This window comes from Anas platyrhynchos, chromosome 6 (assembly GCF_047663525.1).
Source record: "Anas platyrhynchos isolate ZD024472 breed Pekin duck chromosome 6, IASCAAS_PekinDuck_T2T, whole genome shotgun sequence".
Lineage (NCBI taxonomy): Eukaryota > Metazoa > Chordata > Aves > Anseriformes > Anatidae > Anas > Anas platyrhynchos.
Window position 1 is genome coordinate 15,928,164 of NC_092592.1, and position 26,269 is coordinate 15,954,432.

At 41.3% G+C, this 26,269-nt stretch overlaps 1 protein-coding gene across 21 annotated transcripts in view; it reads right to left on the reverse strand.

The window, feature by feature from the left end:
* The window catches only part of ZMIZ1 (zinc finger MIZ-type containing 1), a 345,842-nt gene that overhangs the window by 80,139 nt on the left and 239,434 nt on the right, over positions 1-26,269 (reverse strand). The window contains exon 1 of one of the 21 annotated variants that reach the window (XM_072039499.1): positions 12,605-12,786. The exons of 16 other annotated variants lie outside the window; for them this stretch is intronic. Coding sequence is in view for 1 of the 5 variants with exons in the window: in XM_038181593.2 (XP_038037521.1) it covers positions 4,056-4,116 (61 nt within the window). In the remaining 4 variants the exon portion in view is untranslated. Of the gene's footprint in view, positions 1-4,055; positions 4,128-12,004; positions 12,279-12,604; positions 12,787-26,269 lie in introns of those variants that run through there. 4 more of the 21 variants (XM_038181595.2, XM_072039501.1, XM_072039498.1 and 1 more) reach the window with 4 other exon arrangements.

A 26,269-nucleotide genomic window follows, 5' to 3' on the forward strand; every position in this document is an offset into this window, starting at 1 on the left:
AATGCCTTTCTTCCAGGTTTTAGAGGGATCACTGAAAGCAAGTAACAAACTGTCTTCCAGAAGGCGCCTGCCTTTCACGCTGTGTAACACTCCAGTTCAGTGGAGAGCAGGTAAAGTCTCAGAGCTCACGTTATGAAAAGGGAAGGATACACAGCTCTGCAGGGAGATGTTAACGGGCTGTGTGAGGGGAGCGTAAGTTACCAGTCTGACTGCTAGTTTATAGCAGCCATGGTTTAACTTCAATTTAAAAAACTAGAAAATCCGTAATTACCACAGAATGATTGGTCTTGTAATCTTTCCTTCCCTTCTCTCTTTTTTCTCTTGTCCTGTCTTACTGAACAGCACTTTGAAGCCGCAGCTCAGGTGTTGTTTCTCTCTCAGATAGGTAGCTCTACCTTACAGCCTTTAAGGGAGAAATTGCCATCACTGGAGGAAATCTGATTATAGATTATTTTGCTGTTTGAGTCAATGCTGGTATATCTAGATGTAACTACTCATACAGTATGTAACACAATCTTCAATCTCTAGTGTAATTAGGAAGAAGAAGGGGAGTTAAGGACAGGCCAGAAATATCTTAATCATCAATGAAGTCTGCAGCAGAAGCTTCTGGAGAGAAGCACTTAGATTCTTCCCCCTAGGGTACTTGATTCATGCAAAACTGATCTCAAAACAGATTAGGCAAACAATGAAAATACATATGGGAAAACTCAACTGTAGACTCTAGTTTTAGATGGTGACAACTGGTAAAAATTTTCAGAAATGCCTTGGTCTGTTAACAATCTAAAGTCCTCTGAAGACGGCTTTGAAAATTTTGCCAAATACTATGAGTGAAACTGCACAACAGCTTGAAATGGCATAAATTAGAAGGGTGGCTTATGGTGATTCCTCTGATAGAAAACTGAGATCCACAATTAGCCTTTGGTTTAAGGTAACAAGAGCTTTTTCAAGTGAGATTTTTGAAAAATTATCAACTGTTTGGCATGCTTTGTGAAGATCAACAAATACAGAGACATTTCAGCGTAAAGACAATGAATAATAAATATTACTTTCACAGTAAGACATTAACTTTCATATTGCAGTAAGACAGGCATTTTGACAGTCAGGGTACTGCACAAATGCAGGCACAGAAGCAAAAAGTGAGGCAACATTAGGGAAAAGTGCCATCGTATGCTAAACGGAGTTGAAAGTAGGGAGAATTGAGCAACAGAGGAAATACTTAGGCTATTTAGGTCTCCACTAAAACCAGAGGGTCTTTAACTCACATACAGTATTATTTTATGATCAGACTTTGCCTCATTCAAATAAATTCTCTCATTTCAATCTGCTTTGGGTCACTCTGACACCTTTTTCAATTTGTACACCCTTAAATTGATTAAATAGCTGGAAAAGCAAATGCGTATTTCAAGTAAAGTACCCGTCTCCCATTATTTTGGATGATACAGGCAAAGTCTGAGCGTTCATATGGGTCGGACATATGTGCTCCAGCTACAGGAGAGACATTTATAATTGAGAAATAGAAAGCTCTGAGTAAAACACACTGCTAACAGAAACTATTACAACCAGGAATCAACGCTGAAGATGAAATAATCTAAGCACTGACAGAGGTCCCATTTTTCCAATGATCTGCATCAGCTTTATGTGACTTGACACTAAGAAGAACTCAGCAGAGAATCAGATCTGATGAATCTGGCACTGTGGAAAGCTGCTTGTCTGACTGCAAAAACTGTTTTTTCCTTGCTGTTAAATCAAAATGTATTAAAAGTAGATATCTGAGGTCTGTGTGAAACAGCTCAATAAACAACAGTGAGTACTGTAAGGAGACATTCGTTGTTCCCCCGTTTTTCCAAGCTGTTTTCATGTCTTTGCCGTGAAAGCAGAAATGGCAATGGTTCAGGTACTTCCTCTTAAGACAGCTATATAGCCTTCAAAACACTGTTTCCTAGGAGCCAAAAAGCATCTTAAATTTTCACCAACAGGCAGCTGCTGCTTGGGAGGAGTCCTCTCTCTCAACCAAGCAGTTAATCCTGATCCACTCTGAACCCTTCCAAAATGCTGCGGACAATTTTATTCAGAAAGAAAACTGTCGATGACATGTCTGTCACTCGTATCCCAAGACAAGCACAGAAAACAGTGTAATGTCTGGCTTGCTACCACAAGCTCATCATTTTTGCATCTGCTAGCAACAGCTGATGAGATCATTCACTAGACTGTCATGAAGTAAAAATATACCCGTAAATATACTCAAGCTCCTGGATCACAGGGGACAGCCCATCTTGCGACAATCTCCACGGTTGCCTGATGACTGATTTCATTCTTTTATCTCTATCCCTTCGTGCTTCTTGCCACGGGGGCCCTGGGAGATTCTTGGGATTTGTATGCCAAAGAAAAGGGAAGCACACTTAAAACTTCTACAGGGTCAAGATTTTGGAGCATTCCAGCTCAGGATTTCATACTGAGCGTAACTGCTCTTGGATGCTCTCAAGAATTAAATAGTTGTTTACTCTTCCTGGAGGATAGTTGTTTCCCCATTTGTTTTCCTTGCTTAGAACATGGAAGGCAATTTGTTCCAGCATCCATCCTGTCACCTCAAATAATCTAAACTCTTTAGGAGGAGGGGAGGTTAATTTATTTATTAAAAAAGAGACTAATCTATATACATAGTTTAATATCAGAAACCACATCTTGTTTTGCATTCTTACCTTCCCTGATTGTTTACGTCTTCATTATTCTCTTATCTGCACAATCTCTGCAATAGGTCTTTTCCTTGCATATGAAATGCTGCATTTCCCTCTATCAGGTATGTATAAGGTCTCAAACAAGATATTTCCAAACAGCAACATTTTGTTAGCTTTCTTCTCTTCCCTTACCTAAAGTTACCCTGATAGTGCTAAGAAACTGAGTCACTGGCCACTGCTTCAGAGGCAAAAGTCAAATCGACTTTTAACTAAATCAAGTCGTATTAACACCTTGCAATAATTTGAAGCAAATAGCTCAGACACCGCAACCTCACAAAAGCTGGAGACTGCTCTGAAGAGGGACTCAGGATGCAGGCTCAGATACGGTGAGCTGCCAAACTGGGCTACTGGTTGTGTACAAAGTCAGTTGAATTGCTCCTTCTATTGCACGTTTCCATTTCTCCTGGCTCTGACACATGTAAATTCTGACAGCTCGGAAACATTACAGAGTCTCTGATGGTGTTACAATCACAGGGAGACCACCAAGGTACTACGACCACTTTTAGCAATCAAAAGCTGATGAGCAAAAGGTAAAGTGTCTTGCACCTCTAGTAGTACCCACTGCCCAGGACAAAGAAGAGGAGCAGTAAATGCAGGTGACCGTGCAGTGTTACCATCCTCACAGCACTCGCTCTGCAGACGAGCAGCCGACACCGGGCTGCAAGGCTGTCAGCCCAGCGCCTTCTGTGCGCGCTAAATTGACTCCAAACCCCTCGCAAAGCAGGGCTGACATTCCCTCCTAGCTCATGTCATCGCGTGGTGCCTGCTGACTGACAAATGCACATAATGAAGTGCCATGACTGCTTACTTAAAGGAACACGTTCCCACTGAAGTATCTGCACAGCTTAACGGGTGCTCTACAGGTGCAAGAGACAAAGAAGAAGCCAAAAAAGACAACTGAGACGCCACATTTTCCCTCACATATCTATGCCAAGGAAACCAATTATTTTTTGCAGTTTTTGAAGTGCTACTAGGAAGTAAAAGCAAAACAAGCAAGAAAAAACACTTCAGCCGGGTCAAATGCGTGTTCAAGCAAAGGTAAGAAAGCACTTAAAGCTCTTAGAGGATTATAAGCCCCCTTGACAGGTCTGATAATTTTCAAGGCCTAATTCCATTACAGTATCTGGCAGCCTGCAAGGGCACATTTTACTAACTATAGGCCACCAGGTCACGATAGATGTTGACAGAGAACATTAAAGGTTAAGTAGATGTAAGACCATAAAACATTTCAAGCTGTACAGTGCCAACAGTGTTAACTAGCAAACATGGAGCTGTTTGAGAGGAGAAAAAATAGTTGGGTCTTTCACCAACTGCACTCACGGGGGATCCTCGAAGAACCAGGCGTCCGGGGTGGCTGGCGCTGGGCACGTTCATAGTACATGAAAATCCTTTCTGCTTGATCAAAGTCAGGTTATCCATGATTTATTTAAAGAGTAAGACTGGATTAACTAACATGGGCAGGTTAAGAAAAGATACCCACTGCAGAGATGTCCTAGCCCTGCTCAGCTGAGCAGCCCCACACCTGCGGTTCAACTCCTCACAGAGGCACGAGGCGGGGACTCCCCAGGCACACCCCAGCAGCAGCAGGGCATGCAGCAGCCTCCGTGTCGCAGGATGTCATTTTGACTTGGAAAAGCAGCACTCAGACCCTCACAGTGATGACAATGTGAGCCAACAGTTAAGACAATTCAGCAAGACAGTAATTTTCTCCTAAATCTCCTACAAAACTTTTCCAAGAGTAACTGCATAACCGCTGCAGGTGGCAGTGCACACTTCAGCGATGCTGAGAGCATTCATGCACCACGTTTATGCAGCAGTTAACCTTGTAGCCATTAAATATAAAATCTGAAACTAATATTTCACATTCCACATTGGTCAACAGAAAGGAAGGTGTCACACGGATGTCTGTTATGGAAGACATTGCCTGTGTATATGGAAAAGGCTTGAAGCTCTTCAGCATACTCTCTTCTATATGGCACTATGAGGATATTCACTCATAAATCATCATTTTTATTTGTTTGTTTTTGAAGCAAAATGAAAAAGATCTCCTCTGAGTGACATCTATCGGGATAATAAACTGCCACCACCGCAAACAATTAAATTAAAAGCTGTTCAGTATGTAAGGGGGGAGGGAGCTGACTACTGACCAAGTCTGACACACAAATAGCTTGCTAATTTGTCAGTGAGCCAAAATAAATGGAATGGGCTGGCTACAGGTGCAGGTAAATGCCGCAGAAAAAGACATCAATAAATCATTTAGCTCTCTCTAACATTCTAGATTACAGTCGTTTAACACGAAGGACATCTCTGCCTTTGCAACACAATTCGTGAGTGCTTCAAGTGAACCATTTTAAGTCAGCAGTTAAGATGGGACTTGAAAAATTCACATTTTTATTTTTTTTCATCATTTCTTATAATCGACTCCTAGCAAAAATTACAAAGGCATCTTCTGTTCTGCTTACTGCAAAACGCATAATCAAGATTTTGGGTTATTATGTAATAACAATCAACTACCTCTCCAAGTCCAAAACTCTCTTGATGAAAGAATAGATCTCTCCCTGGTATTTTTTTACAGATGAAGAAACAAAGCAGCAGCTTCCTGAGTATCTGGCAATCTGTAAGGACAACATTCCAGTCTTGCTAAATTTAGAAGTGTCTATATGGAAGGGTGAAAACAGTCGGACATGGTTTATTATACTTATTCCTTACAAGTCCCCATAATTCTTCAAATATTTCTTTAGAAAGCCACCCACTGGCTATCTCATCTCTCTGCTCAAACACCATCTGCAGGGCCCTTTCTCTGTGAAAATGACACAAGGAGCCACAAATAATGACAGACAGAAGCTTAATTGCATGTTCAAAGGAAGGTTACCCTCATAGTAGGACCAGGAACACAAATGCACAAGGGCCATCTATACTTCTATTTTTCAAAGAGCTTAAAGGTATATACAGGAGCCATAAATAAAGTCAGTTAGTAAAATGATTAAGATCTCTGGTATCTAATGGACTGAGGCCATATAAAAGCTTATATGAACGTTTCTGGTTTTACCCTGATTCCAAATCAACTCTTCTCTAATGATGTGTATTTCTTGACAGACACAAGTTACTTTGGATAGTCACTTAAAAGACCTTCCAGATAAATCAGCCAATTAAGAAACTACAGTATTTCCACCCTGACAAATATTCAGAAAAAATTTATAGCCACTTAGAAAGCTGACTGCAATAGGACAATTTCACAATGCCTGTCTACCTTCAGGAAGACAACATGGTTGAGAAGTTTCCTCCAGACTAACCTCTCATTTGCCCCATTTCTGGAAAGGCAGTAAGAATGCAGATGAATGAAAAGGTAAGCAGGAACATGAAGGAAGACTGAACGTGACCATTTCTTGGTTCCAAAAATATGCCATGTTATTACACCTAGGATGGTAGGAACTTTTACACACTTAGAGCCACACATGACAGCTAGGCACACTGCCAAACGTGCATTACGACTTGGAGCTACCAGCCAAATTTGGATGGAACCCCAGCTACAGTTCCCAAGTTCACTAAAGTATCACCAAACTCAGCCAAAAAACACAAAGGGTATGACACAACCCTGTGGCACATCTGTCCGAGCAGCAAGGCTGGAGTTAAATCTATTGTCAGCAACAAAATGAGAATGTTGAGAAATATCAGTAGCAGACCCCGCTACCAGAAGCAGGGAGACCTGCAAGCTGCTCAAGGCAGTCAAATAACAGCCTGTGATCAATAGAAGCAAATACTGCTGGCAGATCAAGCAGGATCAAGACTACATAAGCCACTGCAATCTGTATGAATAAGTAAATCATGACAGGCTCCTCTGAAAGCCTCGGTGTTAGGGCAACGCTTGAAAAACTCAACTTTCTTAAACAGTTGGATGGTGCCGGTACATAAGAGTGAAAGTAATGGTACTGTTAGCACCCTTCTGGGGTGTCTGACTAGAATACAGATAAACAAATGTCAATGCAAAACAGTAATTTTTTAATCTTCCTGCTACTTAGTAATGCAGAAATAAAGCAATTTCTTGTTAATAAACTGCTGAACGTACTAAACCACTAAAGCAAACACGAAGTCAGTAAAGCTGGTTAGCAGAACTAATTGAGTACTGGAAACAGCCACCTCACAATCTGCTATTAGCAGTCTTGGTTACCTTTTTGGACTCAAGTAATAAAAGATACCCAAGAGTATGTGAAGGTGTGATTTTACAAGCCTTCCAGACTGTCCTACTTCTGCTTCCACTGAACCTCGACCAGCTTCATTTGTAACTGTTAGGTCAGAATTATTTTTAAAATCTAGTACAAATAGTTTTAATAACAAGCATACAAAGAAGGAACCCATCCGCACATTACAACAAATATAATTCTAATGAGCTCGCATTTACCAACAATTGTGGTTTTTCATCTGCTTCCAGGATTTCAACACAGACATGAGTGCAGCTTGCCTACCTACTAAAATTTAAGGGATTTAAGGGGTGCTCAGGAGGTACAGAAAACGTTAGCTCTTAACAAGCAGAGGAATTAGAAGTTGATATACAAACATAAAAGGTTATTCATCAAACTGATGAGAGCTGTACTTCAGTTACAATAAACAACAAGAATTAGGAGCTTAGCTGGGTGTCTGAACGTTTTATTGGTACTAATAAAGACAACTGAGAAGAAAATTAACTTTTTTTTCTGCAATAGATCAAACTGCCACTGGTCAGACCGGATTACTGTCAACAGAATGAGCCCCAGCAAGCTCAGAACCAGGATCAGTAACACACTCCAGAGAACACAAGTCATCTGAGATTGATCCAGGGTCAACAACTGGAGAAATGTTTAACACCTATTACAGGTAGGCTGAGCGGCAGCTTTCCACACTGCTTTAGTAATTACTGTCCCAGTGTCACCCATTCTGTAACCATACCTTGCCTCGATCTTACAGAGAAAATTCTGAAGTAAACTTCCAATTAAAAATGGGCGGAAAAACTGGTCTGCATTCATGCTGGGCTTCTCTCGTCTCTGCACCGAATTCTCAGTGCAAGAGCCTACGTGTGTGCCAGACTGGCTGGCTGCTTTCTCATTGATGATTAATGGACATGCACTCTTCACCATGCCTTAAAAGCTATTACTGCTCTGCTTTATTCTGCATTTGTGTAGCTCTGATAATTATTGAAACACACATTTTATTTTGAAGGCTAGGTCTCCCGTTACATTGCAATTTAAAAGTTTTTATTCAGGCATTTCAAATTGTTCTGATATTGAGGAAGCTGTTTGGGGGCATTTATTTGTCCTTTCAGGCCTTATGGCTCACCTTCGCCAGACTCCTCTGATGCTGACCTGCTGATGTCTCACCAGCCTCTGGAGAGGGGTAGCAATGCAGGCAGGTGGGAGAGCTGGTCTCCTTTCACCTGCACCCTTTATCAAAGTTAGCAATACTCTAAACCTCCCTAAACTTTATCCATGTGACACTGGGTTGGGGAACACCCCTGTTTCTATAAGGGTGCTTCTTCACATTTTGGGTGTAGGAGGACCCATGGGAGGGGAGGGCTGGATGCCTAGCTTTTTGGTAAATGCAAATAACACTTGCAAGTTATTTCCTGAGCTAGTATTTTACATACCTAAACATACTTTCGTGAGAGTTTTATAAGCAGGTATACCAGGTGGAATTTCTGTCCCTGTCCTGATGTTAGAAAAAACAAAAGTTATTAATACAAAGTATTTTTTCCAATGTGTTAAATTTTCACTATTTCTATAAGGATCTGCTCGCTTCTCTCACTGTAAACTGATGATCAGTAACTCCACACTACAGCAAAACAGACGTCATGGCTCATGTTTTTTCACAGCCCTTTCTGGTTTATTCTGGAAAAGCAACACAAGGCAAATCACCAGAGCAAACTCAAGGAATTCAGAGGACTGGCTCTGGGGACGTTTTGTTACAGGACTATTTTCACACCCCCAGGTTACACCTGTGCTGCACCGCAGGCTGTACCCTGTGAGGTCCCCAAGTGGCTCCTCGGGGGCTCACCTCGCACCGCTCAGCCCCAGCTCCAGTGCCTCCGCGCCGCCCTGCAGTCACTGACGGCTGAGTGGCGCGGGGGAAGCCCTGCTGTCCAGCTGCTCACGGGTACTTTCACAAGGGTCTGTTACAGAAGCTTCCTCTGGTTGTTCCTCCAAGGACAGAACAAGTTTTCTGCAAGAGAAGCCCTGAGGAAGTTATTTCCTGTGGCAGGCTCTCTTCTTACGTTGAGAGGAACAAAACCAGAGAGCTTCTTCAGCGAGATCTCTGGAACATCACTTCATTTAGCAATGTTCCACATGGTAAGGTTTCATTTTGTTTGTTTTACTTTTTATTTTTTCCTGGTTAACTCTTACTATTTTGGTGTTAAATATAATGTTCTGCCTTCTTCTGCCATGAGAGAAAAGCTACATTACAACTGTATAATCCCATAGAGCAACAGTTTCCTCTTGGTTGCACTCTGCTAAGACTTCTTGTTGCTGTTGGTCAGTAACTCCCTTTTGCTGGTGCCCTGATTACAAGAATGTACGGCTCCTGCAGCCAAGCAGCCTTGCATTGTCACAGCCCCAGTTGTCACAGATGTCACAGCCCCAGTGACAATTGAAGCTAGCACGGGAACTTCTGTGTCATCAGCTTGGCTTGTGACACAGGAAAACACAATTCTCTTGGCCAAGCTACAGGTCTAGTAATTGCTGGGGATTTTTGGGGGGTGGGGAAGTTGAGTTGGATCCCGTGGCTGTTGGTCTGATTGTTATGTTAACCTTTATGGCAACAGAAAGCCTGTTTTGTTAGACTCTCCTCTCTGAACTACCTCACCGTAATTAAAACTGTACCCGTTACTACAGCAAATTAGCTTATTAATTGAGCCCAAAGTATCCTCTACTATTCTCTCACTGTCAGTTTGAACACTCACGGTTTTTGGTGAATAACCAACAGTGTGTGTGTTACACGGGCACTGCCTGTCTTGGGTGCTGACACAGCAGCCAGCACCGGGCTTCCAGGAGTGAATGCCGCTTGCAGCACAAGCAGCACAAGTACGAGCACATGTGTTTCTCTGAAGTAGGAACACAACATTTCTGTCTGAACCACCAACACATCAGATCTCAAGAGCACAGATTTGACATTCTTGATCATTCTACCACAAATGCAAACTATGTCAGACACTTAAGACTAACTTTTTAACTTCCCTCATGATCAGTGTTTTCAATTGCTACCATGAAACTGGACATTGCCCATTCAGGCAGCTTCCTTGCTTGTGAAAAGTCACTGTATCTGCAGACATGTTTCCCCAGAGTTTCTGAGAGGTCCTCCAGAAAGGGGCAAGGTGTGTGTGTGGGATTAATTTCATGTTAAGTTTTTAATTAATTTATTTATTTTATTTATTTATTTTTTTAACAAAAATTTTCATCCTAAATTTCAAAGCTGAGCCTCTGGTAACACTCCTCTGCTGGCTTAAAACCCAACCAAAGCATTACGGATTGAGTTGTTCTGAAGTAAATTTACATAAAAGCAAACTTTTGTTCTCAAGTTCTACTCTGGTTTAACTGCCATTTTGATTTCAGTAGTAAGCAAAAAGAGGAACAAAATCCTGCTAAGCTGATCAGTGTCATGCAGAGGAAACATGCTTTTGCTCATCTGAGAGGAGCTTCTACTTTTCTGCATTTTAGTTAGCCACTGATACTACTTTCTTTACCAATATAACTGCAATGAAGTTCTAACTTAAGAAAAAACTAAAGGAAATTATGGGTTACTTACAGCAATTTTAATTGGGTCTTGATTTTATGAACTTCCATTTACAGTTGGTGTTTTGGCCATGCTACCTGTGCCTCTCAGGTCATTCCAGCCCAACTGCCTGGTTAGCATAACCTTACTGAGACACCACTTCTTAAAAGCAACTGTTTGCACAGTAACTTTAAACAGTAACAGATCTGCACAACAAACATCAATCTCTGTAGTTTTCTGAGCAAAGATAAATTGTTGCCTGAAATGAGGGCTCAAATTGGCCATTTCAGCCAGTCAGCTCTGTCTAGATGGAGCATCTATTTGATCCAAAGTCCACAGATAACTACAGGATTTTCAGCCAGATCTTCGCAAGGGCTCACCTGAACTCAGAGTCAAGTAGTTTGCATGAGTGAAGTCAGCGCTGCTTTTGACAGTGACTTCAGTGACACAGGATCAGATACCGACAGTGTTTTAGACAAAGCCTATTGCACTTTGTGCTGCGATTTTACTGATGGGAGAGCTGCTATCTAAACAACAAGTCTCTTTCCCCAACAAACCACTTTGTTGATATGTGCTGGGTTCAAACACCTGAGATGCAAACACTGAAGCTATCTAAATCTGTTGTGCTTATTTTTTGCTGAACATTAATCTGCACCATCTCATTCAGGTGAAAATTATTGCTTGCTTTAAATCAAGTAACTAAAACAAACAAACAAAAAAAACACTCCTTGCACCATGTAGGAGTCTCAAATTCCACTCTGACATCGCCAGTTTTAAACTTTCTGAAAACTCCTTAAATCATATGCAAATTATTATGATCTCTTTCGCTTTTACACTAGCAAAGCAATGAACAAGACAGTTATTATTAGTAAATACGAGGGGCAAAAAACTTGTCATCTCAAACACCTGAGACTGCCACTGACACGCACACTTCTTGGGAATTGTCTTTGAAGCCACTTGCCACGGACGCACGCTGTTTGTGAGTTATGCATGACATGGTCTTTATAAAGACAGCAAAAATGAAATGGTGGCAGCAGGATTGTCACTGCTGCTCGCAGAACAGCACGTCACATTTTGACAGTGCCAGGCAGGCTAAAGTTGAAGAAAATGACACTGATGATTGCTGCTGCATTTTGGTTTTATGATTGCAGGTAAAATAAACCAGATTCTCACGCAAAAAATAATAGAAGAATAAACATCCCACCCGCTAAATTAAAAACATCATAAAGCAGTTAAATGAGCCAGACGTGAATTTCCCTCTCACATCCCAAAATCTCGCAAGGGGCAAGCACAGCGCGCGGTAACTGTATGCAAATCTGTCCCAGTTTCCTGCTGGAGCTGCCTTTCATCCCCTGGTGCTGCTGTTTCCATCTGACAACATGCAGCACTGCCTTACCCACAATGCACCCGCCCGCTGCCACACGCACGCACACACACACACACACACACTCAGACAGGCTGACACACACACACACACACACACACACGTACACACACGTACACCCTCCCTCCCCCCGAAGAAAGCAACTTACCCACAAGTTAGCTTTCATTCAAAAAAAAAAAAACAACTAGTCTTCCTTTGCTCCCCCTCCTCTGTTTTTTCCTGCCTCTCTTCTGCTGCAGAAAAAGGCCACATATGTCTGAAAGCACTTCTAGGCAGAAACCATCTAGTGCAGAACAAAGACAGCCGGGGTTGCCTTAATCTCAGCACAAGGCAGCCAGTAGCTATTTTCAAGCTTGTTCTCTCTCCCCCCTCTGAGGGCACCCTGCTCTGTTTCTCCCTCTCTCTCCTCTTTGCCTGTCCAGCTACTGCACAACACACATCAATTATTCATTGCTTGTCTCCCGGTTTCCAGGCAAAACCAATCACAGATGGAGTCTTGCTAATGGGCTCATACCGTACTTGCCAACAGGCTATTTGTGCTCAAGCTACAACCCTCTAGAGACAATAAAGAGAATCAGGTTAAGCTTTAAAACTTCACACATACGCGAACAGACCTAAAACAGCAATATACATGTAAGCATCCATATGACATTGCTTAGGAGTACGTCTTCAGCAGACGGCATGGAAAAAGGCTGCTTTAAATCTTCTGAAAGGGTTTTAAGAAAATCAAACACTCAGAAAATCTCACCTCAGCTGCATGTTACTGATAGTGATGGTTTTCTTTTCTGCCTCTAGTGCTCCATCTCTTGCTTTCCCATTACACCTCTCCCTCCTCCTCTCATACTCATACACACGCACGCACACGCGTACACACACACGCGCGCACACACGCAGCCACCGCCACTTTGCCAGAAGGAAGGGAGAGAGAGAGAAACAGAGAGGAGGAAAAAAAAAAAAAACAGCAGGCAGCTCACATTTCAAACTTGCAAGGAGGGGTGGTGCTTAAACCACCAGGACAAAGCCTCCCTCTCTGGCACCCAGCCAAAATACTAAAATAAATCCCCTTGATCAATTAATTGGAAGCAACACTTGTCCAAGTCCGCATAACAAACCATTAAGGGCACTGAGGCTGAAAAGTCTTTAGATTCGGAAAATCTTACACACTTGTTTCCCCCCTCCCCTGTTTGCTGAATGCTGTTGACTAAATCCATCAAACTAGGCACGCTAATTAGCGTCCAGAGCGGCTGCTGCAGTGGAGCAGCGCTGGCGGCGCCCAGCACAGTTGTGCTCGGGCCAGGAAACCTGCGTGGGGCTGTACCTGGGCTGGGCTGTACCTGTGTGGGGCTCTACCTGGGCTGACCTGTACCTGTGTGGGGCTCTACCTGGGCCAGGCTGGTACCTACGTGGGGCTGTCTGTACCTGGCCACACACGGGTCTACTTGGACACGCTGAGCCTGTTAGTGAAGCAGCAGGTTTGTGTTTATTGCTGATGGCACTGCAGGCTGCAACAGTGCTAACCACCTAGGTGGTAGCTGGCCACTGACCGCCTTGCTCTTGCCTGGCAGAACAGCAAGCGTCCTCCCTCGCCTGCAGACAGGGAAACTGAGGCAGGCAGCACAGAGCTGTGGTTTGCTGGTGGGAGTTACCAGGATACTGGACAGCCTTGGTTTGTTTGCTTTGTTACTTTGTTTTTTGGTGTGTTTTTGTTTAAGTTTGGAGCCCAGACCTTGAGCGCTGCCTGGTGCTCCTTCCTCCCACCACCAAGCACCTTTCCCATGCACCTCCCTGGGTTACACACAGGTTTTAAATAAGTTCCACGTTTCAACTTGTGCTGCAGCGTAGCCTGTTTCAATAAAACCTTTGGTGCAAGGCCTTTGACGGTACCAAAGAGAAAACCTCCCCCACCAAACACAGAAAGGAACAGGAAGCCAACGTGACACAGCTGTCTCCTCCTGGGAGGAGGACGGGCAGTTGCAGCCCAGAACCAGCCTTTTCCTGCCAGCCCCTGCAGCGTGGAGCCGCTTCCTCATGGGACCTCGGCTCCTCAGGGGCGGCCGGCCCGTATGGCCCAGCAAGGGAGCGAACACAGCCCAAGCAACGAGAAAGGAGGGCCTACAGGGAAAAGAATAGAAATACCAGCAATCCAGCAAAATTCCTTCCAGCTAAGAAATGGCCTCAGCTTTCCCTGCCATGTTTACAATCACTTAACTCTGCTTTATAAACACCTTAGCTGACAGAGTCTGCAACATGACAGATCGGAACAGCAAACTATCACAGATATCAAAGAACACTTCTTCTCAGAAAAGTGATTCCACAAAAGAGCATTGTCAGATTTCATGGTGTGGTGTTTTTTTTTTTTTCCCTTCAGCAAATCCACTTCAAACAAGCAAGAGGTACGTGTGCTTTTCTCCCAATTTCCTCTCCTGCAGCCTCAGCTCCAGGTCAGGCCGCCAAGCAGGGCTATGGCTTTCTCCCCTTGGCTACCGCAACGAGCAGCACGGTGAACCAGGCTCGTGGCCGTATTTCTGCAACCTCCGAGCTGCACAGTGGGGCTGAAGGAAGAGTTCTGACACAACATGGCCGCTACAGGTGTCACTAACATGGCGTTAGGCCCGGAGCACCTTTATCCATGGTGGATAGTCCCTACAACACGACAAAGACTTGAGCCAGATCCTCAGGGACCACGGCAGGCCCGCAGGCCCGGCAGAACCAAGCCCGAAACAGAATGGCGCCTCAATCCCAGCGCATCAAATTTGAGACTCAGTCACACAAGAAAAGTAGAGAACCCTAGGAAACTGTTTCTGTGGCCTTTCAGAGTGGACGGATGCTTTAGGGAGACATAAATTACACAGCTAGGTGGGCAGAATGGATAAATAGCATGAGTTTTAGAGGACGTTATTTGGGACTGGCAAAGCATTAAGAGGTATATGTTGTAATGCAAAGAAAGACCAAACTTCCTACAGCAAGGTAGCTGCACTGAGTTCAGCCTTTGTGGTTGCAAATGGAATTTATAATTGACTGCAACTGCACAAATTCTAGATAAACAGAGCATATATTTTTGTGTTTGTTTCAGGTTTTACTGCATTTACAAAATTTTCTCACAGTTGTTCTGGTGTTATTTCATATCTCAAGAAACACAAAAAGCAACAACAACAACAGTGTACAGGCAACTGTGAGGTCCTCAACATCAAGACTGACTCGTTTCTCATACAAGACTCAGTGAAATCTTATTTTCTGAGGGAAAAAAAAATCTATAGAAAACTTACATTCCCCATTGTATTATATGTCTGTTTTTTTTTTTTTTTCTTTCTCATTTTTTTCCTCTCTAACTGTCATCATAAGTAAAAGGATTGTTCCCCCCCCCTCTGCAATTAAATGCACTTTCTAGCCTAACAGTTTAGGTTTCTCTTTTAAGCTGCCTGTCTTTCCAGCGGAAGTGGTTTAGAGTAGACAAATCACTTATCTAAAAATTATGTACTTACTTCTCCTTTGACAAATCTTCAGCAGGTTTCTAATCCCACCCTGCCACTTGAAATATCACTTTCTGTGATGACATTTGAGTCACAGTTGTCAGAAGCATCAGGCTCTGTAGTTAAATGGATTAAATCACACTTCATAGCATACAGTATTTTGAAGAAGGAGTGGTTTATCATTTGTAGAAATTAATCATAACAGTTTTTTCTCTAGGGCAAATTCCCAATCATTTTTAAAGATTACTATGTTTAAGCCCCAATGACAGCAGTATGTCAAATTACATCACAGGGAAGGTTATCTCAGGCAGCGATAACTATTAAGAAAATTCACTAAAGACACCTACTACTGGGAGCAGCGGGTCCATGCTGGGTAAGCACCTTTTAAATGCTAAGGTGGGAGACTAAACTCTTTGGCCGTGTTTTGTGCCACTCCGGAAGCCATACAGACCCTGCTGCCTGCAGGCACATCTCCCCTCAGACCCTGGGCAGCCTGTTCTCTGCAGGGCCAGCGCGATGCTCTGCCTGACCAGAGGATGGGGGTCAGGGCATCATTCGGTCCTACAGAGGCAAAAGGGAGGACACTCATTTGGGCCACCCCTTGCTGATTAAGGTGAGAAGCTAAAAGATTACCAAAGGAATCCCGTTTACCTGGAAATAGGAGGTAGTGTTTTCTGTTTAATGCATGTCATCAATGTCTAGGCACATTGCTGATCAGAATCCTTACAAATCCCAACCTTGCCAGTTACTGCTTAGCTCAGAAACAAATCACCACCACCACATACACACAGTATTGCTCTTTGCCTGCTATCCAAAACAAGACACTTCCCACTCAAGAATTTTATTTTTAAAAAGTCCAACGTCCAGTCTGAAGTTATGATAGTCCAACAGACCCGCACACCAAGGAACACCAATTTCTATAATCAACAAGAGATGGACATGTATGTTTGGGAGTCTTTGCTCAGCAAAGTGGCACAATGCTCATCTGCACCTATGTCAAGTGGCATAGCTTTTGGGTGTAATTCATGCTTCTCTCTCTCCTTGCCCCTCTTTTGTAAAACATGAACAAAATAAAAACATCTGTAATAAAGTAACAGATCACCTAGAGAGAAAGGAGGAAAGGCTGCGGAGGAACAGAGATCAAATTCCCAATTTGGATGTTCCAGTATCACGTCCACTGTACAATACAGGGGGGACATCATCATGTTCTACTGCAATTTCATTATAAGAGATGTGCAGACGAGAGAGCTAAAAAAGTTGTTTAGAGAAAAAAACATAAGGAGTAAGGAAACTCTCTTCAAGGAGCTGTAATACCAGTTATTGCCAACTGAGTCATAATATAACCCTTTAGCAATGCAAATTTTCTATGACCAAAGATTTAAAGGTTTATCTTGGGGACCAATCTTTATTCATCAGAGTTTAGCTGCACTGCTGAACACAGCAGGGTAGTTCCTTATAATGTTTATCTAGAGTAGGTTATTTGACCAAGAATTAGTTCCCTGGATATGTATATATTTTACTATTGATTCAAAGGATTCAAAAAAACTCTTTAGAAGGCTTACAATTACACAGCTGAAATGCACAGAATACATGGATCAGTGACGCTGTGGATTTTTCCTAGTATTTCACAGTAGGCTGAGTCAGTTGAAGCAGTTATAAATCACAAGGCTGCATCCCAGTCAGAAGGCAACAATGTACTTAAAAACTAAAAAATAAAAAAAACACCTTAGACTCCACATCAGGTGTCTTTCATGCATAACCCACTTTTCCAGGATCAAACCAACTCCTTCCAGAAGACAGGTGTGAGAGGAAAACCCAGGATGCATGCACGCATGTATAAATAAATAAATGAACACTCTTATGTGGTTTAGTCCTGTTTCTTGTTTAAGTCAAAGTCTTATTAAGTCTACATTGCAGAGCATACTAAGACTAGAGTATTTAACCTTTGGTCACTTGCTCCATAAAGCTTTAGAAGAAAAAGATAGAAAAGTTACAAACTGTTAACACAGCATTTCCTTTTCTCCTGCTCTCTTCCGTGACCATAACCACTGTCTGCATGCTCCCTTGCTATCTAAATGTTTTGACGCACCCTCTGATCTGGACTACATACCTGAAAATGCTGGAATGTTGCATTTGGTCTGAAACACTCAACATCTCCTGAAAGAGATTTATGTCCTATTTACCTTTCAAGACCAAAGAAATCCTCATGTCCTTGTGACTTAACACCTTATAAAAACCTTTCCTTCATACCTAAGCAGTGGTTCAGGACAGACCTGTAAGCAATGCAATGAAAACCAAACAAAACAAACAAAAAAACTTTGTAAATTGCTATAATCTCTGTAAAAAAGAAGTATTCCTTAAAACCATCTAATAATATGCAGTGCTGCAACTTTCTAATCTATTTCCTTCCTCCCTTCCTTCCTTTTCTTGATTAAATGCCTTTACCATGTGCGGGAAAACAAAAAGATCTATACAATTACAATGAAATATGGAAAAAAAAAAGAACAGAATTACAGAATGAAGCCACATTCATCATTTTTGTCTCTTTGGTTCTCTTCACAGTTATGCTTTTAAAGAAAACAGAAACAAAAGTAATGAAGCCATCCAGACATAAAGAATGAAGGACAGTAGTCTAAAGAAAAAATCACATCTGTAATATAATATGACAGTCAGAAGAGATGCTTTACAGAAAGAGAAAAAATCACTGCACGAGGATGACATCAGTTTAGATTGTCTCCAGCACAATGTCACCAGCAACACGGCAGAGCTCCTGCAACTGCCCCCACACCTACCCATCTGCCCACCTGGTGAGGCTCAGAATTACGAGTATTACGAGTATTACCCAACTTACGAAATTCTTCCCTTCTGTTGGTCTATTTTGCTACAAATGCTAACAGATGTTTTAAAAACTGCTTTTTGTGATGAGTCTTATAGTTTTATCTGAAATAATGCAGAAACTAAAATTTCAGAGATGTCTTAATTTTTAGATAGCCCCATTCAAATGCATGGAGCATAGTACAAATGCCCTCACTGCTCAACTTCACTTTCAATGCCTCTTTTGGCACTTGGGCTAGAGTTCATGACATCTCTTCTAGGAAATCAAAAAGAAATAGAGTTTAGTTAAAGACCTTTCCGTACTAAATCAAGTTTTGCTGCAGCATGATCAAGTGAGTTCCTAAAACATTACGTATTTTTCATTAACTTTTTATCAAACTGATTTTTATACAATGTCTGCAAACTGCCCAGTTTTCCTCATGCAATTTAGACTTTTTAGCCTGCTATCACTTTGGGGTATATCTTATCAACTAATACCTTGGATTTCAAACTAATATTTCAGGTTCATATGATCTGTAAAGAATTTAAAACTTTGTTATACATAAGGCAAGACTTTCAAATGCAATGAGGATTAGCCTACCTCCCTTGCTAACAACATTTTTCTAAGCACTTTAATGAAAATGTATTTTTCTGCTGCTTTTGAGATGCCCAAGATTGTATTTGGAGTCAAGCTATTTATTTTTGTTGAACTTGTAGCTATTTGTAGCTGACGCCTCCCCCACCTCTGGCAGGCTGAGAGTTAATTACAGCTAAGCCTCCTCTCTCCCTGGTTAGCTGTTTAAGAGGGATAAGGAGGCAGCTCTGGAGACAGCAGGCTAATCAGGTTTCAGTGAGAGAAGGCAGCGAACTATCAGAACAGCAGCTTGTGAGCCTGTGGAGGGCTGAAGAGATGTGGAGGAGTGAAGGAAGCTGAAGCTTGCTAAGTGAAAGTCCTGCCAGGGGTCCTGGACTCTTCCTGGCACTGTAAAAACAGTTTGTGCCATTGTGGCTGTTAGCAATATTTTTCATAAACATAAATTGCATCAATATTTCTCATTAGGATGTCGAAAGAATAAACCCTCCACAAACATACTCAATCTCAGGGACTATTTTCTTTTAATTCTTCTTTCTAGGTTAGAGGTGCCCTTATCTGCAGTGCCCTTATCTTCCTCCTTCCTCCAGGCCAACCCTCAAGGCAATGCGGTGAGCAGGGCTGCCAGGGCCTTCTGGCGAGTGCCTCCATTCACAGCATCCTCCTCTCCATCTGATCCTGGGTGTCCAGGTTCACTGAGGTCCCCCTCATCCAAAAGGGGTTTTAGAGGGAACCTTATCCGTTTGCTTAAAATCCTTACCTTTATTTGTATTTTTGCATGTTAAAAACAACCTGCTAAAATATGGAAGGTATCAGTAGTGAGAATGAATATTTGATACAAACACCCTGAACGGGACATAAAAAAGAAGAGGTATCTTTCCTTGTCCACAGCACGTGCACTCTGTACATCGGAAAGTTAATAGCAAGGTCCTTTCTCTATGCCACAAAGCAACTTTGAGAGCGTTCAAATGAGAAAGTGGAGACACAGGGTATTTTTGTAATTCAAAAGAACTCCAAACCCAACACTGAACGTCACTTTCTCCATAACCATCACGGTGCCTAGAAAGCCATCAAAAGTGCATGTAACTTTTCAATGGTGCCATATCCAACATATGGGAGGTTATATAAATGAATAAATAGATAAAAATCCAAAGTTACAAATTAAAAGAAAAGTTACACATTGGTGGCTTTGCATCACTGTCTTGGAAAGCTTCCACTCTGGAATACAAAGGCATTCATCATTCGGAGTCCAGCTCATGCTTCTAGCTTTGTATTTAAACAAATCCATGTATCGTCATCATACAGTTTTTATATCAATCTGCCAGAAAGCCATACTGAGTTATTTTTAGAGGGCTGTGAGATAAAGTACTGTTTAGCCTGCAAAGTAGCCTAATAAGGCAAAATGTTCTTGGTGAAGACCAAATGCAGTCACTGTCACTCTTCCCCTAAACCCTAACCAATCTCTTAAGAGCATCCCTTAATTTTTCCCACTTACTGTGGAGGATTACTGCATTAGAAACAACAAGACAGAACTAGTGGGATCTTTATTGTTTTGTCTGTTTTGATAATCAAATATACAGTGATTGCAGAAGAGAGGAAATGGTCTGAAAAGAAAGTGGTTTTGCTCAAATATATCAAGGAAACATTTTGGTAAGCAATCATTTTAGGAAAAACAACAGCTCAATAGAGTTTTTGCTTTCAGAAACTGATTCTAGTCTCAGCCAACTCCTAATACTTCGGGCCTCACTGTTTTTCAGAGCAATGTTTCCTTCCACCATGTTGGCAGTGGAACAGAGCTTTAAAGTGGATTCATTAAAATACTCCCAGGGAGTATGCATATGCTTAAATATTAGCAAGGATCTTCTTAAAACTAAAAATGTTCTTAAATCCACTAGATTACTTAGAATCTGAGAAAAAAATACTCGTTTTGACATGTTGCTGCTGGAGGAAATAATTCTGTAACAATTTATGAGAACAAGATTAAAAACAGCAATTAACAGAGGCTTCTATCTTTAGTAATTATTCATATACCTGTTTAGCTGATTATAAGTCGTAGCTCCAGGCTGTCTGCCTGCATTGCTAGGACACAGACAGCAACCTTTGCTAAATTGACTCCACTGGCTACGCTCATGCTGCAAGGGCTGTTTTCAAGGACAGATGTACAATGTTATATGGGTAAAGAGACAGGCAAATTAAAGATGGGTGTTCTGTCAGGAAAAGGACTGAAGAACTTGTGTCAGCATTTCCCTACATTAATAGGACCTCAGATTTTTAACCCTTCAACTGTTACTAAGATTTAGGAAGCACCTCCCTTATATGTAACACAATCATGTCTTCTCAAACAAAAGCATGGAAATAAAATGTATCAAAACAAAGCACAAGGGCGTGCACTAAAGATAACTATATATCTATATATAGATATAGAGGGACTCATGAAGAGCTGTTAATCCTTCTTAAACTGTGATTCATTTTAAAGCACCATGGCCTGTGGGTTAGAGAAGCTAAGAGCAGAACATGAAGTTACCAAAACACATTATTGCCCCACATCAAAAAGTATCCCTCAATTTGAGGCTGCCAATAAATATCCAGCACAATCCTACCAAAAATCCTACACACACAATACAGACTTATTTTTACCATCTTAATTCTGCCTGTTTGTTTAAAGCAGTGTATGTATTTCTTTGAATGTGGCTGAAAATCTTTAAAACCTGCTCTGCACTGAGAAGTATTCAGCAGCACAGCCACGAAGGAAAGCTGTACTGGCAGCTCCTACCAGCCTAGACACAGCTCATGCTGGCAATGGTTTTTGCCTTATGTTGCTTATATTGGCTACCCATTGAAATTAGGTTTACAATTAAGGGATTACACAACCTCACTAAAAGAGGGCTTTTGGCATGTATACAAATAGGTTTTATTTTACTGGAGGATCTCTAGCATGGACGTAGTCTGTTCTGAGATGAAGAGCATGTCTGCACCTTGCAATGAGATGTGCTGCAAACAGCCACGAGCCTTTGATATGCTCCCATGCAGCCAGGCTGTCCTGCCCTGTGGTACTGACTGCAGCCCCCGCAGTCATACAGGACTGTTCTCATCCCATTGCACCAGGGACTATAAATGTTCTTCTTGCCAGGGATCAGTAGCTTGGGGACCTCACTACTGACTATCCCATTTCTAAATCCAGAGCTAGGTTTGTTGTCACCATCTCAGGCTCTGCTGCATTGTGCTGTACCACTAACAAACTACTTTCTCTCTCTTTCAGAACCCCTCTCCACAAAGGTTTATATTAATTGAGAAAAATCACTAGTTGTCATGGGGGACCTGCTCCCTTTGGTATAAATAGCAAAGATGCTTTTTAGAACCTCACTGTGGAGAACTTCTTTCCAAAAGATGAACTATAATCTAAAATGATTCTTAAATCTCAGTGCTGTGATAAAAGAATGGTGTACATCCAACAACTACTAACTATTGTGGAGTTTCTAGTAACTAGCCTTAATTCAGGAAACAGAATTAGAAGGTAACATCTGTATTTTCCCTAAACTGAAGTAACATTTATTGTGACTACTGAAAACTATCCATGGTAAGTTAAATGCACAGCTTCCACCTTTACTTCAGACAGTCTAAACAGGAACAGTGGTAAAGTATGGTCAATGCTGGTCAATTTGGCCAATATACTGCAGGCTTGATCTACTCAGACCTAGAATAACAAGAGGTTTAGGTGTTTACAAATGAGGAAAAAAATTGCAAGAGAAAGACATTAAAATTAAGACTGTTCACTGTTTGAATAAGCTCCAAAAGAAAATGTAAAAAAAAAAAAAAAAAAAACACAAAAACAAACATTTCCTTGATGTGATGAAAAATATGTTGTGGACAGCCAAAAGAAATCTAACATAAGGTACAACCTTACACGGGAGTTGGACAAAGACTAAGAAGTTTCTTTAATGTGATGAATTTCTACATTCATAAAACCACAAAGATGCTTATAAGTTTCTCCTCCCCCAAAACACATTTTCTGTATCTGAATATAGAAAAATACTAAAGTTCACCATTCAAAAATTTTAATAACTTCATCCATCTGTTAAATAATTTACACTCTGCTAGAACATGTATCAACAGTATAGCTGTGAAAATATACATTACTCTATAACCTGGAAACTATCCATCAGTATTTAACACTATTTCTTACTTCTCTCCTGCAACACTGCATGGAGGGTTTCACACAAGGGCATTGCCTTTATGATGTACAGGCATCAGAAAGGAATATTGTCCGTAAAAGATGCTTTTGAATAGCTTCATCAAGTCAAGAACCCTTGAACTTTCCACTGTGAATGACAAGAACTGCCCTCTTTTTAATCAACACTCAGATCATTTTTTTTGTCCAGTGTATACAACACATTGCCTAGACTGGCAAAGTATGCACCTTTGAAACATTTGAGAATTGAACAGCTCAAGAGAAAAGCTTAAGGATGGGCAGTTCGATGAGGACATACTTCTAAAGAAGCATTCAAAGCAAATACAGAAGAATTTTGCGTGTTCCCTTAAGCTGAAAATGTGTCTTTGCTTTTTGTTTCATATTTAAATACACTGGTAAGTGAACATTAGAGATGAACATATTTTTTGGAAGCTTAACCAGACAACTGTATATTTAAACATTTATTTGCTTTTAATTTCTTAAAGTATTTACAAAATACACATTGAAGCATCTCATCTTTAAGTATAAAAGCTGAAGTGAAAGTTCAGATACAGCGAGACTGACTTAAATGAGGAACTATAATTTGGCTAAGACTCTTAGAAGAAATTAAAATTTTGGATGCCTCAATTTGAGCAAGCATAATTGGGTATGATTTTCTAAAGTGCTCAATTTCCTGCAGCTAAAAGTTAAGCACCTTTAACATCCTTCTAATTGCGCACCCAGGACCGGAGGAACCACAAATCATTAGTCTGCTTTGGGAGCTGCGGCCTGTATCACCACAGCTCCAAACTTCTGACCAGTCACTGTCAGCTCTCCAAACTATTCACCAACTAGTCCACCTTTATCATCAACATTTTAAATTAAAAAGTGCTGGCAGATTATTTAAATGAGGCTTAATATGCTTTAGTATTACTCCGCAGACCACTTATCTTGGCCTGGAGGACTGCTGTCTGGAAAACACTGTGCAGTCTTTAACATGACTTGTGTCAAAATCTTCTGTAAAAAGATGTAAAAAATAAAAAAAGAATAGACATATTTACACAGATATACTTCAAATGAAAAAACAATCTGCCTCATGCTTAAAAAATAGCTTCTATACTGTGGGATTAGAGATACTACACCTCCAGGAGGCATGTGCTCTCAGAAGGAAAGACAAAGATCCTACACCACCAGAGATTACATCAAAACCATTTCTATTTTCTCATGCATAGAACGTCCTCTCCAAATTGCCTTTCTCCTGCTTTGAATCACCATTATTTTTTTTGAAGACATACTTGTGGGTGAAAGCCTATAATTGTAAAATTTATAGTCCAGTCAAAATTAGGTTTTATATTCTAGTACTATCTCCACTCTCATCTGCCATCCCTTTCCGGGATTTAATAGCAGCCCTTACCTCTGCTGAAGGAGTGAATTTCAGTGAACTAAGTCTCCCCACTTGGATCAGATCAGAATCAGAGGGGTCTGTCAAACTCCTCTCAGAATTGGAAGAGAGGGGAGAGGTGTGGAAACCAGCTTCACAAAACTGGAACTGAAATGTTAATGAGTACCTTTCAATACTGTTTCTCAGTAGTGGTATCATTTAGAAGAGAGAAATGACTGCCTCAGCAAGTTTAGAAGACTTACGTGTCATGTAATGCACTCGGAAGTCTTCTCATGCTCCTGAAACTAAAGGGGAAAAAGATGGAGGGAAATACAACACTGGCTCCTCACCACTTATTCTTTACTTCTGTGGAAAGGGGAGGATGGGAGAGAAAGAATCCTATCTTATCCAAAGACCCTTACCATATTGTTTTCGTTATCCCAGTCCCATGCCACATGCTACTGGCAGCAAACCATCTCCTGGTGCACTGTTAGGCAGACTATTCAAAGTCCACAGCACAACTTTCTATTTCCATGCGGACACGGAGTTTTTCTTGGGTTCTTCATGAAAGCAACTAGGACTTTCTTTAGCTTTTCCTCATTTTTGGCAGCAATTTCTCCATAAAAAAAAAAAAAAAAAAAAGAAATAGGAAGGCTGGGAGTAGGTAATGACTCTTGGTTAATTCTTGTATTGGCTCCCAGGGCAAATTACACACGGTAAGATTTCTAACCCAGTTCACCTCTGCCAGCCTTTGCTCTCTCCACCAGCCTCAGTATTAACAAAATAAAATACACATGCACACAGGTTTCTAACCTGTGATAAACCTAATTTATCTCACTGAACGAGGGTTCCAGAACAAAGTAGCAAATCAGCCAGGAGAAAAATGAAATGCCCTTAAATTGGGGGTTAAAAAACAAAAGCAGAAAGCACATACATATGTAGTTTCTATACTGTAGGAGTAAGCATACAAACCCAAGCAGTAGAGCACTGGTCAAATTTAAATCAGATCAATCAACGTTTTGTTTTGTCTTTTAAACATCACCATTACCACAGGGAGACATCAGCTAGGCTGAAGTAATACAGGTTCAATGTAATGAATATCCCTATGACTAATCACTAGTAATACTGCCCAGAGACCCAATGAAGATTAGCATATCATCTTAACAGAAACAGTACTGCTTGTCAGCTTTTAGCTTTAGAACTACAACTAAATTTTTAGATTTGGACACGCCTCATACCAAAGCAAACATGATTTATGGACATTCAGTAGGAAAAAAAGATATGAACCCCCACAGAATGCCACGAGAAGGCAAGTAATAACCTACTAATCTACTAAAATGTGGAACATAGTTTACATGATTCTTATAAAATATTTATGCTACTCTCAGACAAAGTATTGACTGAGACAACTGACTTTGTCAAAACCATTAAAACATCCTCTAAATAATTACATCAGATTAAAGAACTGGTATTTAACTGGCAATGCTCTTTGAGAGTAGTCATCCTCCAGGCTGGAGGATGCAAAGGCAAGAACAAAGATGTGGGAAAAGAACATTTCTGCCCTTTGGTTACGTATCGCTGAGGATGGCTGTGTCAATCAACTGCTGTGCAGGCCAGCAAGGAAGCTTGAACGCAGACTGCAAATCTGAAGGAAAATCCACTCACTCCTACAGCTCTCCAACTGAACTGCTGGGGTAGCAAGGGGCACCCTTTGAAGGAGAGGGGCTGCAACCATGTTCAGGAGGGCAGAGCTGGGAGGCTGCAGCACGGGAAAGAAAAAGCTTTCAAGATTGAGGCGTGCTCTGGAGACATAGCTCCATGGGGAATTCCTGAAAATTACACTAAATCCTCCCAAGCAACCTGGCACACTTTCCATTTTGTGTTGGAAAGAAAGGAACAGACACAGAAAATAAGGCATTTTTGTCCATAAGCGTATGAAAAAAGCAGTACCCGACCTTTAACACAACTGATTGCACTTCCAAATAGAG